At 42.8% G+C, this 15,534-nt stretch overlaps 2 protein-coding genes and 1 long non-coding RNA gene across 4 annotated transcripts; 1 reads left to right on the top strand and 2 right to left on the bottom strand.

The window, feature by feature from the left end:
- Positions 1 to 312: 312 nt before the first annotated feature.
- LOC115247248 (5-hydroxytryptamine receptor 3A-like) lies at positions 313 to 5,374 on the bottom strand. The gene is made up of 9 exons (XM_029828394.1): positions 5,368 to 5,374; positions 2,885 to 3,045; positions 2,760 to 2,804; positions 2,514 to 2,620; positions 2,249 to 2,418; positions 2,013 to 2,173; positions 1,360 to 1,570; positions 803 to 1,018; positions 313 to 623 (listed from the first exon to the last, which is right to left on the bottom strand). Exons 1-9 carry the CDS (start codon positions 5,372 to 5,374, stop codon positions 313 to 315), a joined length of 1,389 nt encoding a protein of 462 aa, XP_029684254.1.
- A 1,232-nt stretch (positions 5,375 to 6,606) lies between these two features.
- Positions 6,607 to 14,195, bottom strand: LOC105419573 (5-hydroxytryptamine receptor 3A-like). Of its 2 annotated transcripts, none has more exons than XM_029827764.1 (9): positions 13,931 to 14,195; positions 9,270 to 9,430; positions 9,145 to 9,189; positions 8,899 to 9,005; positions 8,632 to 8,801; positions 8,396 to 8,556; positions 7,829 to 8,039; positions 7,167 to 7,382; positions 6,607 to 6,987 (listed from the first exon to the last, which is right to left on the bottom strand). In XM_029827764.1, the coding sequence occupies exons 2-9, from the start codon at positions 9,417 to 9,419 to the stop codon at positions 6,677 to 6,679; spliced, it is 1,371 nt and encodes a 456-aa protein (XP_029683624.1). In that variant the 5' UTR covers positions 9,420 to 9,430; positions 13,931 to 14,195; the 3' UTR covers positions 6,607 to 6,676. The 2 variants fall into 2 exon arrangements, with proteins under 2 accessions (XP_029683624.1, XP_029683623.1); XM_029827763.1 differs by lacking the exon at positions 13,931 to 14,195 and adding an exon at positions 10,049 to 10,214.
- LOC115247157 (uncharacterized) lies at positions 6,913 to 8,181 on the top strand. Its single transcript, XR_003886206.1, has 3 exons — positions 6,913 to 7,017; positions 7,230 to 7,438; positions 8,114 to 8,181. It is a non-coding gene; the product is annotated as an uncharacterized lncRNA (long non-coding RNA).
- Positions 14,196 to 15,534: the final 1,339 nt, after the last annotated feature.

The raw sequence follows: 15,534 nt of genomic DNA, 5'->3' as shown, positions 1-15,534 counted from the left end.
GTCACATAAAGTTTCCCAGTTTACCCCAGTTGATCCTTCTCACATTATCCATGAAACTACTCTACTTTCATTAAAATAGCTATAGCATAAAATGCAATTTGCGATATTTTACAACAACGGTGAGAGGAAAAATATGATACAATGATGTCAGTCCATTGAAAAATATGTATTAATATTTTTAATTACATATCCATAATGTCAAATATTTATAGCTTATATGACTGTTATTATTAGTAGTGATCTTGTGTTTTTGTAAACTTGTGTAATTGTTTGACCGGGACTGTTAGTGTCAACATTAGATAAATGTCCAACTCAAGCTACATATGAATTATTCCAGATCCAGATGGCGATGATGGTGATGAAGGTGACTGTGATGAAGATGATGTAAAGACCAAAGAGGAAACGGTCTACCACCCTCCCGATCATCTCCCATTCCTGCATCGAGTGGTTCCCCTGGAAGTGTTTGTCCACCTGGACGCGGATGGCGGCGAGATGTCGGCTCAGCTTCCTCAGTTCCTCCAAAACTGAGTCCTGGGTCGTCTTTTCCGCAGGAGAAGCGTCTGACAGTTCCTGAGGGCCTCTGACAGAGACGACGCCGGCAACAGGCGAAGCTGGTTCTGAGACTAAGAAAACAAACATCAGCCTGTTTGAATGTGAAGACGTTTATTGTAATACTTATGAAACTATATGTTAAAAAAGAGTTCAGACTTAAACTGCTCAACTGTTTTACACACCCACAGAATGAGTCCATCAGGGACAGATGCAATCCTCTTCACTGTCTTTGTGAATAATAAGAATTTACCTCCTGTGCCAGTAGCTGATGGGTTGAGGAAGACAGTGACTGCCCTCTTCTTCTTTAATGGAGGGAGACAAACCAAGATGGCCATATACTGTAGCACCAGGGTCCTGAGCCAGTCGGGGATGGCACCGTGGGAGGAACCTAACTGGATATGAGTGATTAAAACAGTCTCCAGCAGGCTGGCCACCATCAGAGCCAGGCTGACAGAGAAGAAGACGTCTGTAAGAGACAAGGGTGGACAATTGCTGGACCCCCTGTTGGAGCTCTTTTGGAGCAGTCCACCCCCTGAACTCTGACCCTACCCGGCCCCGGTAACAACCTGACGCTCTGTCCCTGAAGGACGGATGTAACCGTTGCTGTGAACATTCTGTGTTGTTTTTTGGTTTGTTTGTTTGATTGATGCCGGAAGCCACCTCCCTCTGCATACATCAACTATTTTTAAGAGTGATTCTGTTGTGGAAGGAGAAGGTGTTCATCAAACCAGAGAGGTTTTAAGACTGGCTCCTTCATCACTACATGATAAACGTAAAGGTTTTCCATTAAAACTGTTAAAAACTCACTGATCAGAGGCGTCTGGTTCCCGGTGACGGGCAGCAGGTCGTTCATGATGAGCAGGAAGACAGTATAACCCAGGATGAGGGTCATCTTGAAGGAGGAGCGGTCAACACTGTGGGGGGGCAACATGAAGCTAAAGATGTCGATTGTGACGAGGAAGCAGCTGGGGATCAGCAGGTTCACCACATAGTTGAGGGGTTTACGCCTCAGGATGAGCTTTTGGTGGAAGAGACACACTTTAGTCAGCTTAGTCGCCATAAATAGGTCTTTTCTTGACCGTTTTATCCCTACCAGGGTCTTGGGAGGCAGCAGGAGCCTATTGCAGCTGCATGGGTAGGGCAGGGTACAGCCCTGTAAGGCGTCATTGCAGGGCCCTATGTGAGCATTTGGGTGGTTCAGTACCTTGCTCAAGGGGAGCTATGAATGTGTCCTGGCACCTCCCTTTTTACTCTGGCCCCAGTCACTAAAATGGTTACAGATGGCCTGGGACATCCCAACATCCTGGAGCTTAACAGCTGACAGTTCTATAAGTCTTCTCTCCGCTAGATGGTGCCAAAACTTACGCCCACTGGATGTTTGAGCATCATGAAGCTTCATGTAATCAGTGTGCAGTCTTACATATTGTTTTCCATGATGATGTTCTGCAATAGATACTTACAAAATATTTAATCTCCAAGTAATCGTCTTCTCCCAGCGAAAGAGTGAAAGGTACTGCTTGAATGTCTGCAAGATCCCACTCCCCGTTTGTCTCAAACACCTCTCTGGACTCCTGCAGGACGTCCTCAGCTGTTGAGCCTTGGCTCATTCTGATCTCTGAAGCTTTAAAAACAAAGAGCTCAATGATTAGAATTAACAACAAAGCTCAGACCTTCTGATATATTCATGCAGTTTCACCGAAATGCACATAGGACCCAAAGGTCAGAGTGCAATTTTGGATGTCGAAGGGAAAAGTGTAGATGTCTAGTTTGCAGGAGCTGACCACCCTGATGGGTCTGTCATCGAATACACCACCCGTGTTGTATAAGTACACATAAGGAGTTCTTGGAGATTTGTCCTCTTCCATGCTGGGGAAAAAACAGAAATTGAGGGAATTAATGGGAAAAAAATCCAATATTAATTAGTAACAACACAAAAACAACCAAACATTTTTGTAACCTACAACTCTGCAATGTGCACATCTGGGACCCAAATACTCTCACGAAGCACAGAAACTTTTTCAGTTCCACATTCTTGCACATCCCAGCTCAGTCCGTCAATATCCCATTCCTGCATCAAGCAATAGCAGAAAGATAAATCATGTAAAACATGTCACGTGCAGAAACTATATAACAGAAGGAAGCACATTAGATAAGGTAAGCTATAAAGCTGGTTGACCCTGTAAAGTGATTTATCACTGAAAACCTACCAGAACCTGCCAGATAAGCATGGTCAGGGTTTGGGATATTAGGTCCTGTGAGGGAAACAATTGTCAAATAGTCAGAGCAACATCTGTCTTATAAGAAAAAAGTGAAGGCCAGTGTGAGGACTCACCACTCCCAAAACTCCCACCACAGTTATATCCAAGGTGATGTTGAGAGGAGATGAAAAGTCCTTCACGGGACGGACCTGACGGTACGGAAATAGATCTTTTTCCAGGTCCGCAACCAGAGATCTGGGGGTCGGGCTGGTGCAGTTCAGCATGGCACCATAACCTGAGGAGCAGGATCAGAAATATGGGAGATAACTTTTATTGTACAATAATCATGCTCAGGCAGGTTTTGTCTTTAGGCGGCAACCATGGAAGATTCTACGTGTTTTATTCATCATGTTAGCAGAAACCTTCTGATTTCTCATTAGACCTTGTGATATCTCTATTTACTGGACAACTATTTACAGTTATTTGATTCTTAGTTCCTTCATTTGTTTTCAAAGAAAAGTATAAAAGCAGGCTGGTTCTTACAGAATTTTAAATTTAACTGAAGGTTTATTGGAGGGTTCTTGCCACCATTACCTGCTGTTTTTTAACTCAATGTAAAAGTAGACACATTTGAGTTTATTTCCATCCGCTTTGTAAGCTATTGAGCCTGGTTAAAGTAGTATAAAGCAGCCTAAATAGGAATAAATTGTAGAGGATTATAATTATGATGAATTCTATAAATTTTACTCCAAATTGAATCAGCATGCTCAATTTCCAATAAACTGGGAAGAAAGAAATTCTGATAAAACAGGTATTTTGATTTTTAAAACCATTTATCAACCAGTATTTTATAGTATTTATTGGAGTATTTTCTCAAATAAAACACTATTTTGGACAATACTATGTGACTCACCCTGGATCAGCATGAAACAGAAAAATCAGAATTGTCCTTTGGTCATCATTGGTCTTGGTTCAGTTCTTAATCACATTTCAGGACACCGTAAACTGAAAGCTCATCAGAAAGGACACCAGAGAAATGAAAAGTTTTATGATGATGCCTGTAATGCCTCACTGGCTAATATTGACTATCCTCTAAAAATCTTCTCCATGTCTTATTTGCTTTGAATGGTCCAACCCTGCATTAGACTAAATCAATCTTGTGAATTCTGAGGAAGATTGAAAACTGCACACAAATGTTAGAACAACATTTTCAATTCATGGTGAGACTTTGATAGTTGTCCTGTCTTCACAGCCACATCCTCAGATGAAAAGCTGACATTTTTGCAATAAGGCTTCACTAAGCCTAACCCTAAACCTTAAACCCTAACCCTAAAACTTAAACCCAAATCCTAACCCTAACCCTAACCCTAACTGTCCAATGTGCCAATCGATGGTTTTTATTTAAGGCTTGCCTTGATGTTATGAGTAATGTGAGAGCTTTATCTCTGATGTGGTAAAGCTTTAAATTTCATGAAACATCATCAGTAGTTTCCCTTTGAGTCATGCAGTGTTGCAGTGTTTCAGCCTTTCAACACTCATACACCCTCATCAAAGGTGGCCAGCTACAGGTTGATCAAACATGAGCTTGTGTCCTAAGCCAAAGCATGAGAAAAGCCTGATTGTTTATGGAGTGTAGGGACATACTGTTCCCGCAGTCAAGCCTAGACCTGACAGCATACTGTGTTCACCCTATTCCTAAGGCATTGCTACCTGGATTCCCAAATGGGGGATCAGGGTGATTAGTGATCAGATCATGTTGATGCTCTTTGAGCCCAACAAGAGTCCTTCCCCTTTATCCATATCAACTGACTGCATCATTTGACTGCTTTAGAGACCGATCTAATTGACTGTCACAGACATTGTATGCCAAGGTCTTTTAGCAATCTGATGGTGGAAGAAGCCACAAACCCTCTGCATCCCCCTGAACAGGATAGATTTTAGCATTCCATCCTCATTATGTGTCTGCTGCCAGTTAATGCAGTTTTTTTGCACTCATTTGCCTCTTATATTGCATTCTCTTATGGGAGTGTAAGCTCTGTGAAATAAACAGACTTCAGTGAAATCTAGCCTAAGGGTGGTGACTGCAATCTCAGGTGGAAAGATTTGTTGATGACTGATTGTGACTACCATCTTTCACTCCTGGGCTTTGCTTGCTGTCCGGCTTTTGATTTATGTAGGCGGATAATGGTTTGGCCTTTTCTGTCCCTCTCAGCTGAAAGGTTGAGCCATGACGGAGTTGGTTGTGAGGGGTTGGCGGTATTCCTGTTGCTCCCAAGAGCTGTGGCAAGGCTCCTGCGGACCTGGTTGTTCCTTCAGATGTAGTGGATTTGTTGGAGGTTGGCTTTACAACTGGTCCAAATGTGTTTGAGAGTCGCTGGAGTTGGGCAGGGGGAACAGGTTGGGTCATCACCATACCAGCAACTGTGAAATTGGCATTGTTGGCTCACTCCAGCTGCCATTGTGCTATGTGGAAAGGCTCTACCAGCCTTCATATTCAGCATGTTGCACCATGGAGCCAACCTGCTGGGTCTTGATATATTCAACAGCATAGGTCTTGGTCAACAGGCTGGGCTGCCCACGGGATTTGCTTATCAGCCTCTGGTGGACACTAACATACCTCCCATGGTCCAACTGCTTTGACCTGTGCAATGGCATCTCAGCTGAGCTATGGCGCATGCTGTACATCATAGAGCAGGTAAATGCGCCACCATGGGTACCAAAACTGGTGGTCTCAAAGAAAGCAGGCTGCACATCTGTCAATCTCAGAGCAGTATACAATACCATAATACCAGACCGTTACCCTCTGCTGACAATAGAGGGGCTCATGGCCTATTTCCATGGATTGACAGACTTCACTAAGCTGGAACTCCTCCAGGGATACCTTGGAGTACATTTACACGCTGAGAGCAGCAACCTAAACACTTTTACCATCGCTAAAGAAAATTAACAAATAGGACAAATTTGGACCGATATAACTTCCAGGTCACTTCCGGTCATCCATTTCTGTCGAATTTCTCTTCTTTGATAATTCAATTTAGAGTCTATAAAAATGTTCAATGATTTAAAAAAATGTTTAATCATTTTTAAAAGTTTATGGGAATTCTTTTTTAAAAGTTTTTTTTATTTTTGTCATTGTTTTTGTAAAATGAAAAAAAAAGTTTTTAAAAAAAATTTGTTTCAAACTTTATTGTTGTAAATGTAAAAAAAACTTTCTTTCTGTTTCATGAATGTAATTTTCTATTCGACTTCTGAGCCACCTTACTGTGAGAGGAAAAATTTTATATAATGATGTCAATCCAGTGAAACATATGTATTAACGTCTTTAATTACATATCCATAATGTCAAATATTTATAGCTCAGTATTTAAGGTTTGTTCAGAACTCACATACAAATAAATGTCCAAAAAATATTTTGGTTGGTGTAAATTGTAAAATCTTATATTACTGTTATTATTAGCAGTGAGGGCGGCACGGTGGTGTGCTGGTTAGCACTGTGGCCTCACAGCAAGAAGGCCCTGGGTTTGATCCCCAGTTGGGATTGATTGGGGAGTTGTGGAGTTTGCATGTTCTCCCTGTGCCTGCGTGGGTTCTCTCCGGGTACTCTGGCTTCCTCCCACAGTCCAAAGACATGCGTGATTGGGGATTAGGCTAATTGGAAACTCTAAAATTGCCCGTAGGTGTGAGTGTGAGAGAGAATGGTTGTTTGTCTATATGTGTTAGCCCTGCGATTGACTGGCGTCCAGTCCAGGGTGTACGCTGCCTCCGCCCATTGAGCTGGGATAGGCTCCAGTCCCCCCGTGACCTTCAGTGGAGGAACAAGTGGTAGAAAGTGAGTGAGTGAGTATTAGCAGTGATCTTGTGTTTTTGTAAACTTGTGTAATTGTTTGACCGGGACTGTTAGTGTCAACATTAGATAAATGTCCAACTCAAGCTGCATATGAATTATTCCAGATCCAGATGGCAATGATGGTGATGAAGGTGACTGTGATGAAGATGATGTAAAGACCAAAGAGGAAACGGTCTACCACCCTCCCGATCATCTCCCATTCCTGCATCGAGGGGTTCCCCTGGAAGTGTTTGTCCACTTGGACGCGGATGGCGGCGAGATGTCGGCTCAGCTTCCTCAGTTCCTCCAAAACTGAGTCCTGGGTCGTCTTTTCCGCAGGAGAAGCGTCTGACAGTTCCTGAGGGCCTCTGACAGAGACGACGCCGGCAACAGACGAAGCTGGTTCTGAGACTAAGAAAACAAACATCAGCCTGTTTGAATGTAAATACATTTATTGTAATACTTATGAAAATATATGTTAAAAAAGAGTTCAGACTTAAACTGCTCAACTGTTTTACACACCCACAGAATGAGTCCATCAGGGACAGATGCAATCCTCTTCGCTGTCTTTGTGAATAATAAGAATTTACCTCCTGTGCCAGTAGCTGATGGGTTGAGGAAGACAGTGACTGTCCTCTTCTTCTTTAATGGAGGGAGACAAACCAAGATGGCCATATACTGTAGCACCAGGGTCCTGAGCCAGTCGGGGATGGCACCGTGGGAGGAACTTAACTGGATATGAGTGATTAAAACAGTCTCCAGCAGGCTGGCCACCATCAGAGCCAGGCTGACAGAGAAGAAGACGTCTGTAAGAGACAAGGGTGGACAATCTGTAACATTCTCCAGAGAGAATGAGAGACAGGTGAGAAGACACATTACACACCCTTTCATTATCCTTTCATCAAGAGTGTGTTCACCGTCTCCACCTTTATTTGTTCTAAAATTGCTGGACCCCCTGTTGGAGCTCTTTTGGAGTAGTCCACCCCCTGAACTCTGACCCTACCCGGCCCCGGTAACAACCTGACGCTCTGTCCCTAAAGGACGGATGTAACTGTTGCTGTGAACATTCTGTGGTTTTTTTTTGGTTTGCTTGTTTGATTGATACCGGCAGCCACCTCCCTCTGCATACATCAACATTTTTATGTTTGTGGAAGGAGAAGGTGTTCATCAAACCAGAGAGGTTTTAAGACTGGCTCCTTCATCACTACATGATAAACGTAAAGGTTTTCCATTAAAACTGTTAAAAACTCACTGATCAGAGGCGTCTGGTTCCCGGTGACGGGCAGCAGGTCGTTCATGATGAGCAGGAAGACGGTATAACCCAGGATGAGGGTCATCTTGAAGGAGGAGCGGTCAACACTGTGGGGGGGCAACATGAAGCTGAAGATGTCGATTGTGACGAGGAAGCAGCTGGGGATCAGCAGGTTCACCACATAGTTGAGGGGTTTACGCCTCAGGATGAGCTTTTGGTGGCAGAGACACACTTTAGTCACAGCTCAGTTCTATTTGAAAGTCTTAAATTTTTTATCTTTTTCAGACTATAATCTCGTCCCAGGCAAGAATATGGTTACGGATGGCCAAGGACTTCCCATCACCCTAGAGGTGGTAAGTCTATATGTCTTGTAGCCACTAGGTGTGATCCCACCTCCAAAACACACCCACACATACACACACACACACACACACACACACACACACACACACACACACACACACACACACACACACACTGGATGTTTGAGCATCATGAAGCTTCATGTAATCATTGTACAGTCTGGGATATTGTTTTTGATGATGATGTTCTGCAATAGATACTTACAAAATATTTAATCTCCGAGTAATCATCTTCTCCCAGCGAAAGAGTGAAAGGTACTGCTTGAATGTCTGCAAGGTCCCACTCGCCGTTTGTCTCAAACACCTCTCTGGACTCCTGCAGGACGTCCTCAGCTGTTGAGCCTTGGCTCATTCTGATCTCTGAAGCTTTAAAAACAAAGAGCTCAATGATTAGAATTAACAACAAAGCTCAGACCTTCTGATATATTCATGCAGTTTCACCGAAATGCACATAGGACCCAAAGGTCAGAGTGCAATTTTGGATGTCGAAGGGAAAAGTGTAGATGTCTAGTTTGCAGGAGCTGACCACCCTGATGGGTCTGTCATCGAATACACCACCCGTGTTGTATAAGTACACAAAAGGAGTTCTCGGAGATTTGTTCTCTTCCATGCTGGGGAAAAAACAGAAATTGAGGGAATTAATCGGAAAAAAAAGTCCAATATTAATTAGTAACAACACAAAAGCAAGCAATCGTTTTTTTAACCTACAACTCTGCAATGTGCACATCTGGGACCCAAATTCTCTCACGAAGCACGGAAACTTTTTCAGTTCCACATTCTTGCACATCCCAGCTCAGTCCGTCAATATCCCATTCCTGCATCAAGCAATAGCAGAAAGATAAATCATGTAAAACATGTCACATGCAGAAACTATATAACAGAAGGAAGCACATTAGATAAGGTAAGCTATAAAGCTGGTTGACCCTGTAAAGGGATTTATCACTGAAAACCTACCAGAACCTGCCAGATAAGCATGGTCAGGGTTTGGGATATTGGGTCCTGTGAGGGAAACAATTGTCAAATAGTCAGAGCAACATCTGTCTTATAAGAAAAAAGTGAAGGCCAGTGTGAGGACTCACCACTCCCAAAACTCCCACCACAGTTATATCCAAGGTGATGTTGAGAGGAGATGAAAAGTCCTTCACGGGACGGACCTGACGGTACGGAAATAGATCTTTTTCCAGGGCCGCAACCAGAGATCTGGGGGTCGGGCTGGTGCAGTTCAGCATGGCACCATAACCTGAGGAGCAGGATCAGAAATATGGGAGATAACTTTTATTGTAAAATAATCATGCTCAGGCAGGTTTTGTCTTTAGGCGGCAACCATGGAAGATTCTACGTGTTTTATTCATCATGTTAGCAGAAACCTTCTGATTTCTCATTAGACCTTGTGATATCTCTATTTACTGGACAACTATTTACAGTTATTTGATTCTTAGTTCCTTCATTTGTTTTCAAAGAAAAGTATAAAAGCAGGCTGGTTCTTACAGAATTTTAAATTTAACTGAAGGTTTATTGGAGGGTTCTTGCCACCATTACCTGCTGTTTTTTAACTCAATGTAAAAGTAGACACATTTGAGTTTATTTCCATCCGCTTTGTAAGCTATTGAGCCTGGTTAAAGTAGTATAAAGCAGCCTAAAGAGGAATAAATTGTAGAGGATTATAATTATGATGAATTCTATAAATTTTACTCCAAATTGAATCAGCATGCTCAATTTCCAATAAACTGGGAAGAAAGAAATTCTGATAAAACAGGTATTTTGATTTTTAAAACCATTTATCAACCAGTATTTTATAGTATTTATTGGAGTATTTTCTCAAATAAAACACTATTTTGGACAATACTATGTGACTCACCCTGGATCAGCATGAAACAGAAAAATCTGAATTGTCCTTTGGTCATCATTGGTCTTGGTTCAGTTCTTAATCACATTTCAGGACACCGTAAACTGAAAGCTCATCAGAAAGGACACCAGAGAAATGAAAAGTTTTATGATGATGCCTGTAATGCCTCACTGGCTAATATTGACTATCCTCTAAAAATCTTCTCCATGTCTTATTTGCTTTGAATGGTCCAACCCTGCATTAGACTAAATCAATCTTGTGAATTCTGAGGAAAATTGAAAACTGCACACAAATGTTAGAACAACATTTTCAATTCATGGTGAGACTTTGATAGTTGTCCTGTCTTCACTGCCACATCCTCAGATGAAAAGCTGACATTTTTGCAATAAGGCTTCACTAAGCCTAACCCTAAACCTTAAACCCTAACCCTAAAACTTAAACCCAAATCCTAACCCTAACCCTAACCCTAACCCTAACTGTCCAATGTGCCAATCGATGGTTTTTATTTAAGGCTTGCCTTGATGTTATGAGTAATGTGAGAGCTTTATCTCTGATGTGGTAAAGCTTTAAATTTCATGAAACATCATCAGTAGTTTCCCTTTGAGTCATGCAGTGTTTCAGCCTTTCAACACTCATACACCCTCATCAAAGGTGGCCAGCTACAGGTTGATCAAACATGAGCTTGTGTCCTAAGCCAAAGCATGAGAAAAGCCTGATTGTTTATGGAGTGTAGGGACATACTGTTCCCGCAGTCAAGCCTAGACCTGACAGCATACTGTGTTCACCCTATTCCTAAGGCATTGCTACCTGGATTCCCAAATGGGGGATCAGGGTGATTAGTGATCAGATCATGTTGATGCTCTTTGAGCCCAACAAGAGTCCTTCCCCTTTATCCATATCAACTGACTGCATCCTTTGACTGCTTTAGAGACCGATCTAATTGACTGTCACAGACATTGTATGCCAAGGTCTTTTAGCAATCTGATGGTGGAAGAAGCCACAAACCCTCTGCATCCCCCTGAACAGGATAGATTTTAGCATTCCATCCTCATTATGTGTCTGCTGCCAGTTAATGCAGTTTTTTTTGCACTCATTTGCCTCTTATATTGCATTCTCTTATGGGAGTGTAAGCTCTGTGAAATAAACAGACTTCAGTGAAGTCTAGCCGAAGGGTGGTGACTGCAATCTCAGGTGGAAAGATTTGTTGCTGACTAATTGTGACTACCATCTTTCATTCCTGGACTTTGCTTGCTGTCCGGCTTTTGATTTATGTAGGCGGATAATGGTTTGGCCTTTTCTGTCCCTCTCAGCTGAAAGGTTGAGCCATGACGGAGTTGGTTGTGAGGGGTTGGCGGTATTCCTGTTGCTCCCAAGAGCTGTGGCAAGGCTCTTGCGGACCTGGTTGTTCCTTCAGATGTAGTGGATTTGTTGGAGGTTGGCTTTACAACTGGTCCAAATGTGTTTGAGAGTCGCTGGAGTTGGGCAGAGGGAACAGGTTGGGTCATCACCATATCAGTGGTGGAGGTTTTTTGGTGGTGGGATCACATCACTTGTGGGTGTGATGATGAATGTGATGTCGCTTGCCTCCATTTCCCAGAACTTTCATCAACTGAGCTTTCTCCTCTCCCGGCCTTAACACCTCCTCCATTGTTTCTGTTTGGCAAGACAGGCAGCCTTTCTTTTGATCTCTTCCTGACAGTACATCTCTTTGGCCACCATTTTCCACCTCTCTGATGTTGAGGCTCTCCACAATCCTACATGGCTACAGCAGTTGTGAAATTGGCATTGTTGGCTCACTCCAGCTGCCATTGTGCTATGTGGAAAGGCTCTACCAGCCTTCATATTCAGCATGTTGCACCATGGAGCCAACCTGCTGGGTCTTGATATATTCAACAGCATAGGTCTTGGTCAACAGGCTGGGCTGCCCATGGGATTTGCTTATCAGCCTGTGGTGGACACTAACATACCTCCCATGGTCCAACTGCTTTGACCTGTGCAATGGCATCTCAGCTGAGCTATGGCGCATGCTGTACAACATCATAGAGCAGGTAAATACGCCACCATGGGTACCAAAACTGGTGGTCTCAAAGAAAGCAGGCTGCACATCTGTCAATCTCAGAGCAGTATACAATACCATAATACCAGACCGTTACCCTCTGCTGACAATAGAGGGGCTCATGGCCTATTTCCATGGATTGACAGACTTCATTAAGCTGGAACTCCTCCAGGGATACCTTGGAGTACGTTTACACGCTGAGAGCAGCAACCTAACTACATTCCTTACTCATAGCTGGATTTTTTGCTACAAACACCACATAGTTGTCCGTGGAGCCAATGCCACCATGCACAATGAACACCTCCACAAAGTATTTTGTTACACAAACCAAACAAATTTAAATAAATAAAAAAAAAAAAAAACTGGGATGAAAGAAATTCACAATTCACAGAACACTTTTACCAAATTAACAAATAGGACAAATTTGCACCGATATAACTTCCAGGTCATATCTGGTCATCCATTTGTCGAATTTCTCCTCTTTGATAATTAATTTTAGAGTCTGTAAAAATATTCAATGTTTTAAAAAATTGTTTCATCATTTTTCAAAGTTTATGGGAATTTGTTTTCAAAAGTAAAGTTTTTTATTTCGTAATTTTTTTAATGTTTTTTCAAACTTTGTTGTTGTAAATGTAAAAAAAAAAATCTTTCTTCCTTTCTTTCTGTGTCATAAGTGTTATTTTGTATTCGCCTTCTGAGCCACCTTACGGTGACGTCAAAATCTTCAGAAGTGTACTCAGACAGGCGCACGAACCAAGTTCACCACAAATTGAGACCAGAAGCCAACGTTGCTTCTCAACCTTGTACAAGGGGGGTTCCGCTCCGTTACAGACATGTCTGCTGTCGCGCTGTCCCGTAGAGAGTCCCTCTCCCCCCCAGAGTTGGTTCTTTTATTAAACTCAGCACAAGACACAGTAAAAGGCGTTTCCGTGGTTACATAGTTTGCATCAGCTCAGTCACGTTGCACATATTTTGGCTATATCGAAGCGGCCCTCAGCCTGCGCACAGGTGCACAGCCTTGAGAGCCCTAACCCAAGCAGATATCACACATTGTTATTCTGTTCTCTTCACAAACAAGCTCACATAAAGTTACTTTCATTAAAATAACTATAGCAAAAAATGCAATTTGCAATATTTTACAACATTCCCCCTGTTGAGCTCTAAGTAGAGATCACATCCATCCATCTCGCTTCCGGTTCCCCATCACTTCTTCCTTAGGGGCCGACCGGAGAGGCATTATCATCTTGGGATCGATGGTTCCCTTTTCTACAGCAACAGTAATCATGCGTACACACAAAGTTCAGATACATGGGATACAACAGCAGCCACACATCATAACAGCAGCTGTAAAAGCGGCTAAAGAAGTAAGTATAGAAAAAATCAACCCTTTCCATCTGCCAAACATCTGGAACATCCAAGAGCCAAGTCCATGATCCACACCTGAGTTTTCTGCCAATTCAAAAGAGAGATTTCCACGATCTTCCTGTGAAATTAAAGCACACATAGCTGTTTGGTGCACCCCTCCGTGGTTTGAAAGGTCCTACAGTGGATTTGTCGCTAATTGGGGGGTAAATTGTAGCCAATTGTGTACAGTTTATTGGAGTGTTCTCTCTGGTTAGTGCCATCATGCACTGACATCCCCAGGTGTCATCAAAATGAATAGGAGCTGGCTCGATAAACAAATGTGGCTGCCCTGCCGCGCATGCAATGCACTCCCCGTCGATCTTATCCTTTGCCTTGCTCGCCAACCAATCTAGCCAAACATTGTCAGTTCCCGTTCCCGTGCTTATTTGAATTATGTCTATTGGTTTTAGAGGCGAATAGTTCAACGTTCTTACCCGCTGGGAGGAGTTACTCTCTCTCGTGTTCTCATCCTTTGGGGGCTCGTCACCCCTCCTCCCCTGTAGGGTGGTGGTGGCTTTTAAGTGTATTTTGATCAACCCCATAGGATCATGCCCAGTTATGTCAACTTCAACTCCTAACACAAGATATACAGGGGAAGCTGCGCTCCTCCAGACTGGGGACTGATCCCAGTGTAATGATAACGTCAGTGGGTTGCTTGTCGGGGAGAAATCTCGTTGGAGCTTTAGCTCCCTCCATAGGTGCTCATAGGCCACTTCCTGCATATCGTAAAGGGGCTGGTTGCTCCACCATTCCTGTATGTACTTGGACACTACTCCAATCAGAATACCACTTACCATTGGTGTAACCATGGCGCGAGCATGAGAATTGAATAGGACCCGGTTCATAACATAAGTCAGTGCTTCTCAAATAGTGGGGTGCGATGCCAGGGGGGGCGCGTGTGACCCCGGAGAACTTTTTTTTTTTTGCCGTACTAGAATAAAGTGTAATTGCACATCCACTACAGTAGTTGGCAGTGGCGCTCTCATTGTCAGAGTGTGCGCAGGGAGTATTAGCTCTATGGTGTAGAGTTTTTTGCACCGAGCATTCGCGCGCACACTCCACAGAGCAAGAGATAGGAAGTGCAGTGAACAAACCATCAAGAGACAGCATGAAAAAATACTTAACAGTGATGAAAAGAAAGGCGGAGAGAGACAGAGATAATGAGACATACGAAAGTCTCCCGAAAGCTAAGACGAGGAAATATGACGAAGCATATATAGCGCTTGGCTTCACTGCGACTACGGTGGGAGACGAGGAAAGACCGGTGTGTTTACTGTCTAAACATGTTGGCAGGACAGCATGGACCCAAATAAATGAAGGCGTCACTTAAAGACATTACACCCCAGTCACGCTGATAAGCCGCTTGAGTTTTTTCAGCGAAAACGTGCTGAATATTGGCAACAATCTTCCCGCTTTGTGAGTTTATAGTTTCAATAAGAATTTAATTTTTATTTTGAATTTCAGGTTAATTGATGCACTTTATATCGTTTCTGTTACAGACTAAAAAACAATGTTGATAAAGCTATTCTTTGTTGTACGTTGGCCTATATTTCTTTCTTTTTCTTTTTTTTTGTTTTCTTTAATGTTAATAAGGATACAATGTTATGCAGGGGTGTACTTATAACAATTTCCTAGACAAATGATACTAATTATAGTCACAGCGGAGAGTGGGGGGCGCAAAATGTTTTCTTCTTCCTAGGGGGGGCGTAACAGAAATTAATTGAGAAGCACTGACATAAGTAAACATCATACCCTCTCCACATGGTAGAAGTCCCACGACAGTCAATAACGTCACAATGTAATCCATACGGGGCACTCTTGTGTGTCTCGCTTGGCTCGTGGATAGTTCCCTTCTCTTAAGGATCTGCTCTTCTGAGTTAGCATTTCACTTCTATAAACATCCACATAAATCAATATAGATGCAAAGATTACAACAGACATGCATATTATCAATAAACCATTCAATGATCGTCTCCACTTCGGCATTCGTCCCGCTGAGCATTGTCCTGGGTCCAGATGTTCCTCCATCAAGGATTTC

This window comes from Takifugu rubripes, chromosome 20 (assembly GCF_901000725.2).
Source record: "Takifugu rubripes chromosome 20, fTakRub1.2, whole genome shotgun sequence".
NCBI lineage: Eukaryota > Metazoa > Chordata > Actinopteri > Tetraodontiformes > Tetraodontidae > Takifugu > Takifugu rubripes.
Note: the sequence above shows the minus strand (reverse complement) of the source record. Positions and strands in the feature narration are given on the sequence as shown.

Coding starts and splice junctions, on each gene's coding strand:
- LOC115247248 (XM_029828394.1), bottom strand. Junction 2,174..2,248: donor TGGGTCCTATGTGCATTTCG/GTGAAACTGCAT, acceptor TTGTTTTTAAAG/CTTCAGAGATCAGAATGAGC. Junction 624..802: donor ATCAGCTACTGGCACAGGAG/GTAAATTCTTAT, acceptor TTGTTTTCTTAG/TCTCAGAACCAGCTTCGCCT.
- LOC105419573 (XM_029827763.1), bottom strand. CDS start 10,097: ATGATGACCAAAGGACAATTCAGATTTTTCTGTTTCATGCTGATCCAG. Junction 8,040..8,395: donor ACTCGGAGATTAAATATTTT/GTAAGTATCTAT, acceptor TGCCACCAAAAG/CTCATCCTGAGGCGTAAACC. Junction 7,383..7,828: donor GAACCAGACGCCTCTGATCA/GTGAGTTTTTAA, acceptor TGTCTCTTACAG/ACGTCTTCTTCTCTGTCAGC.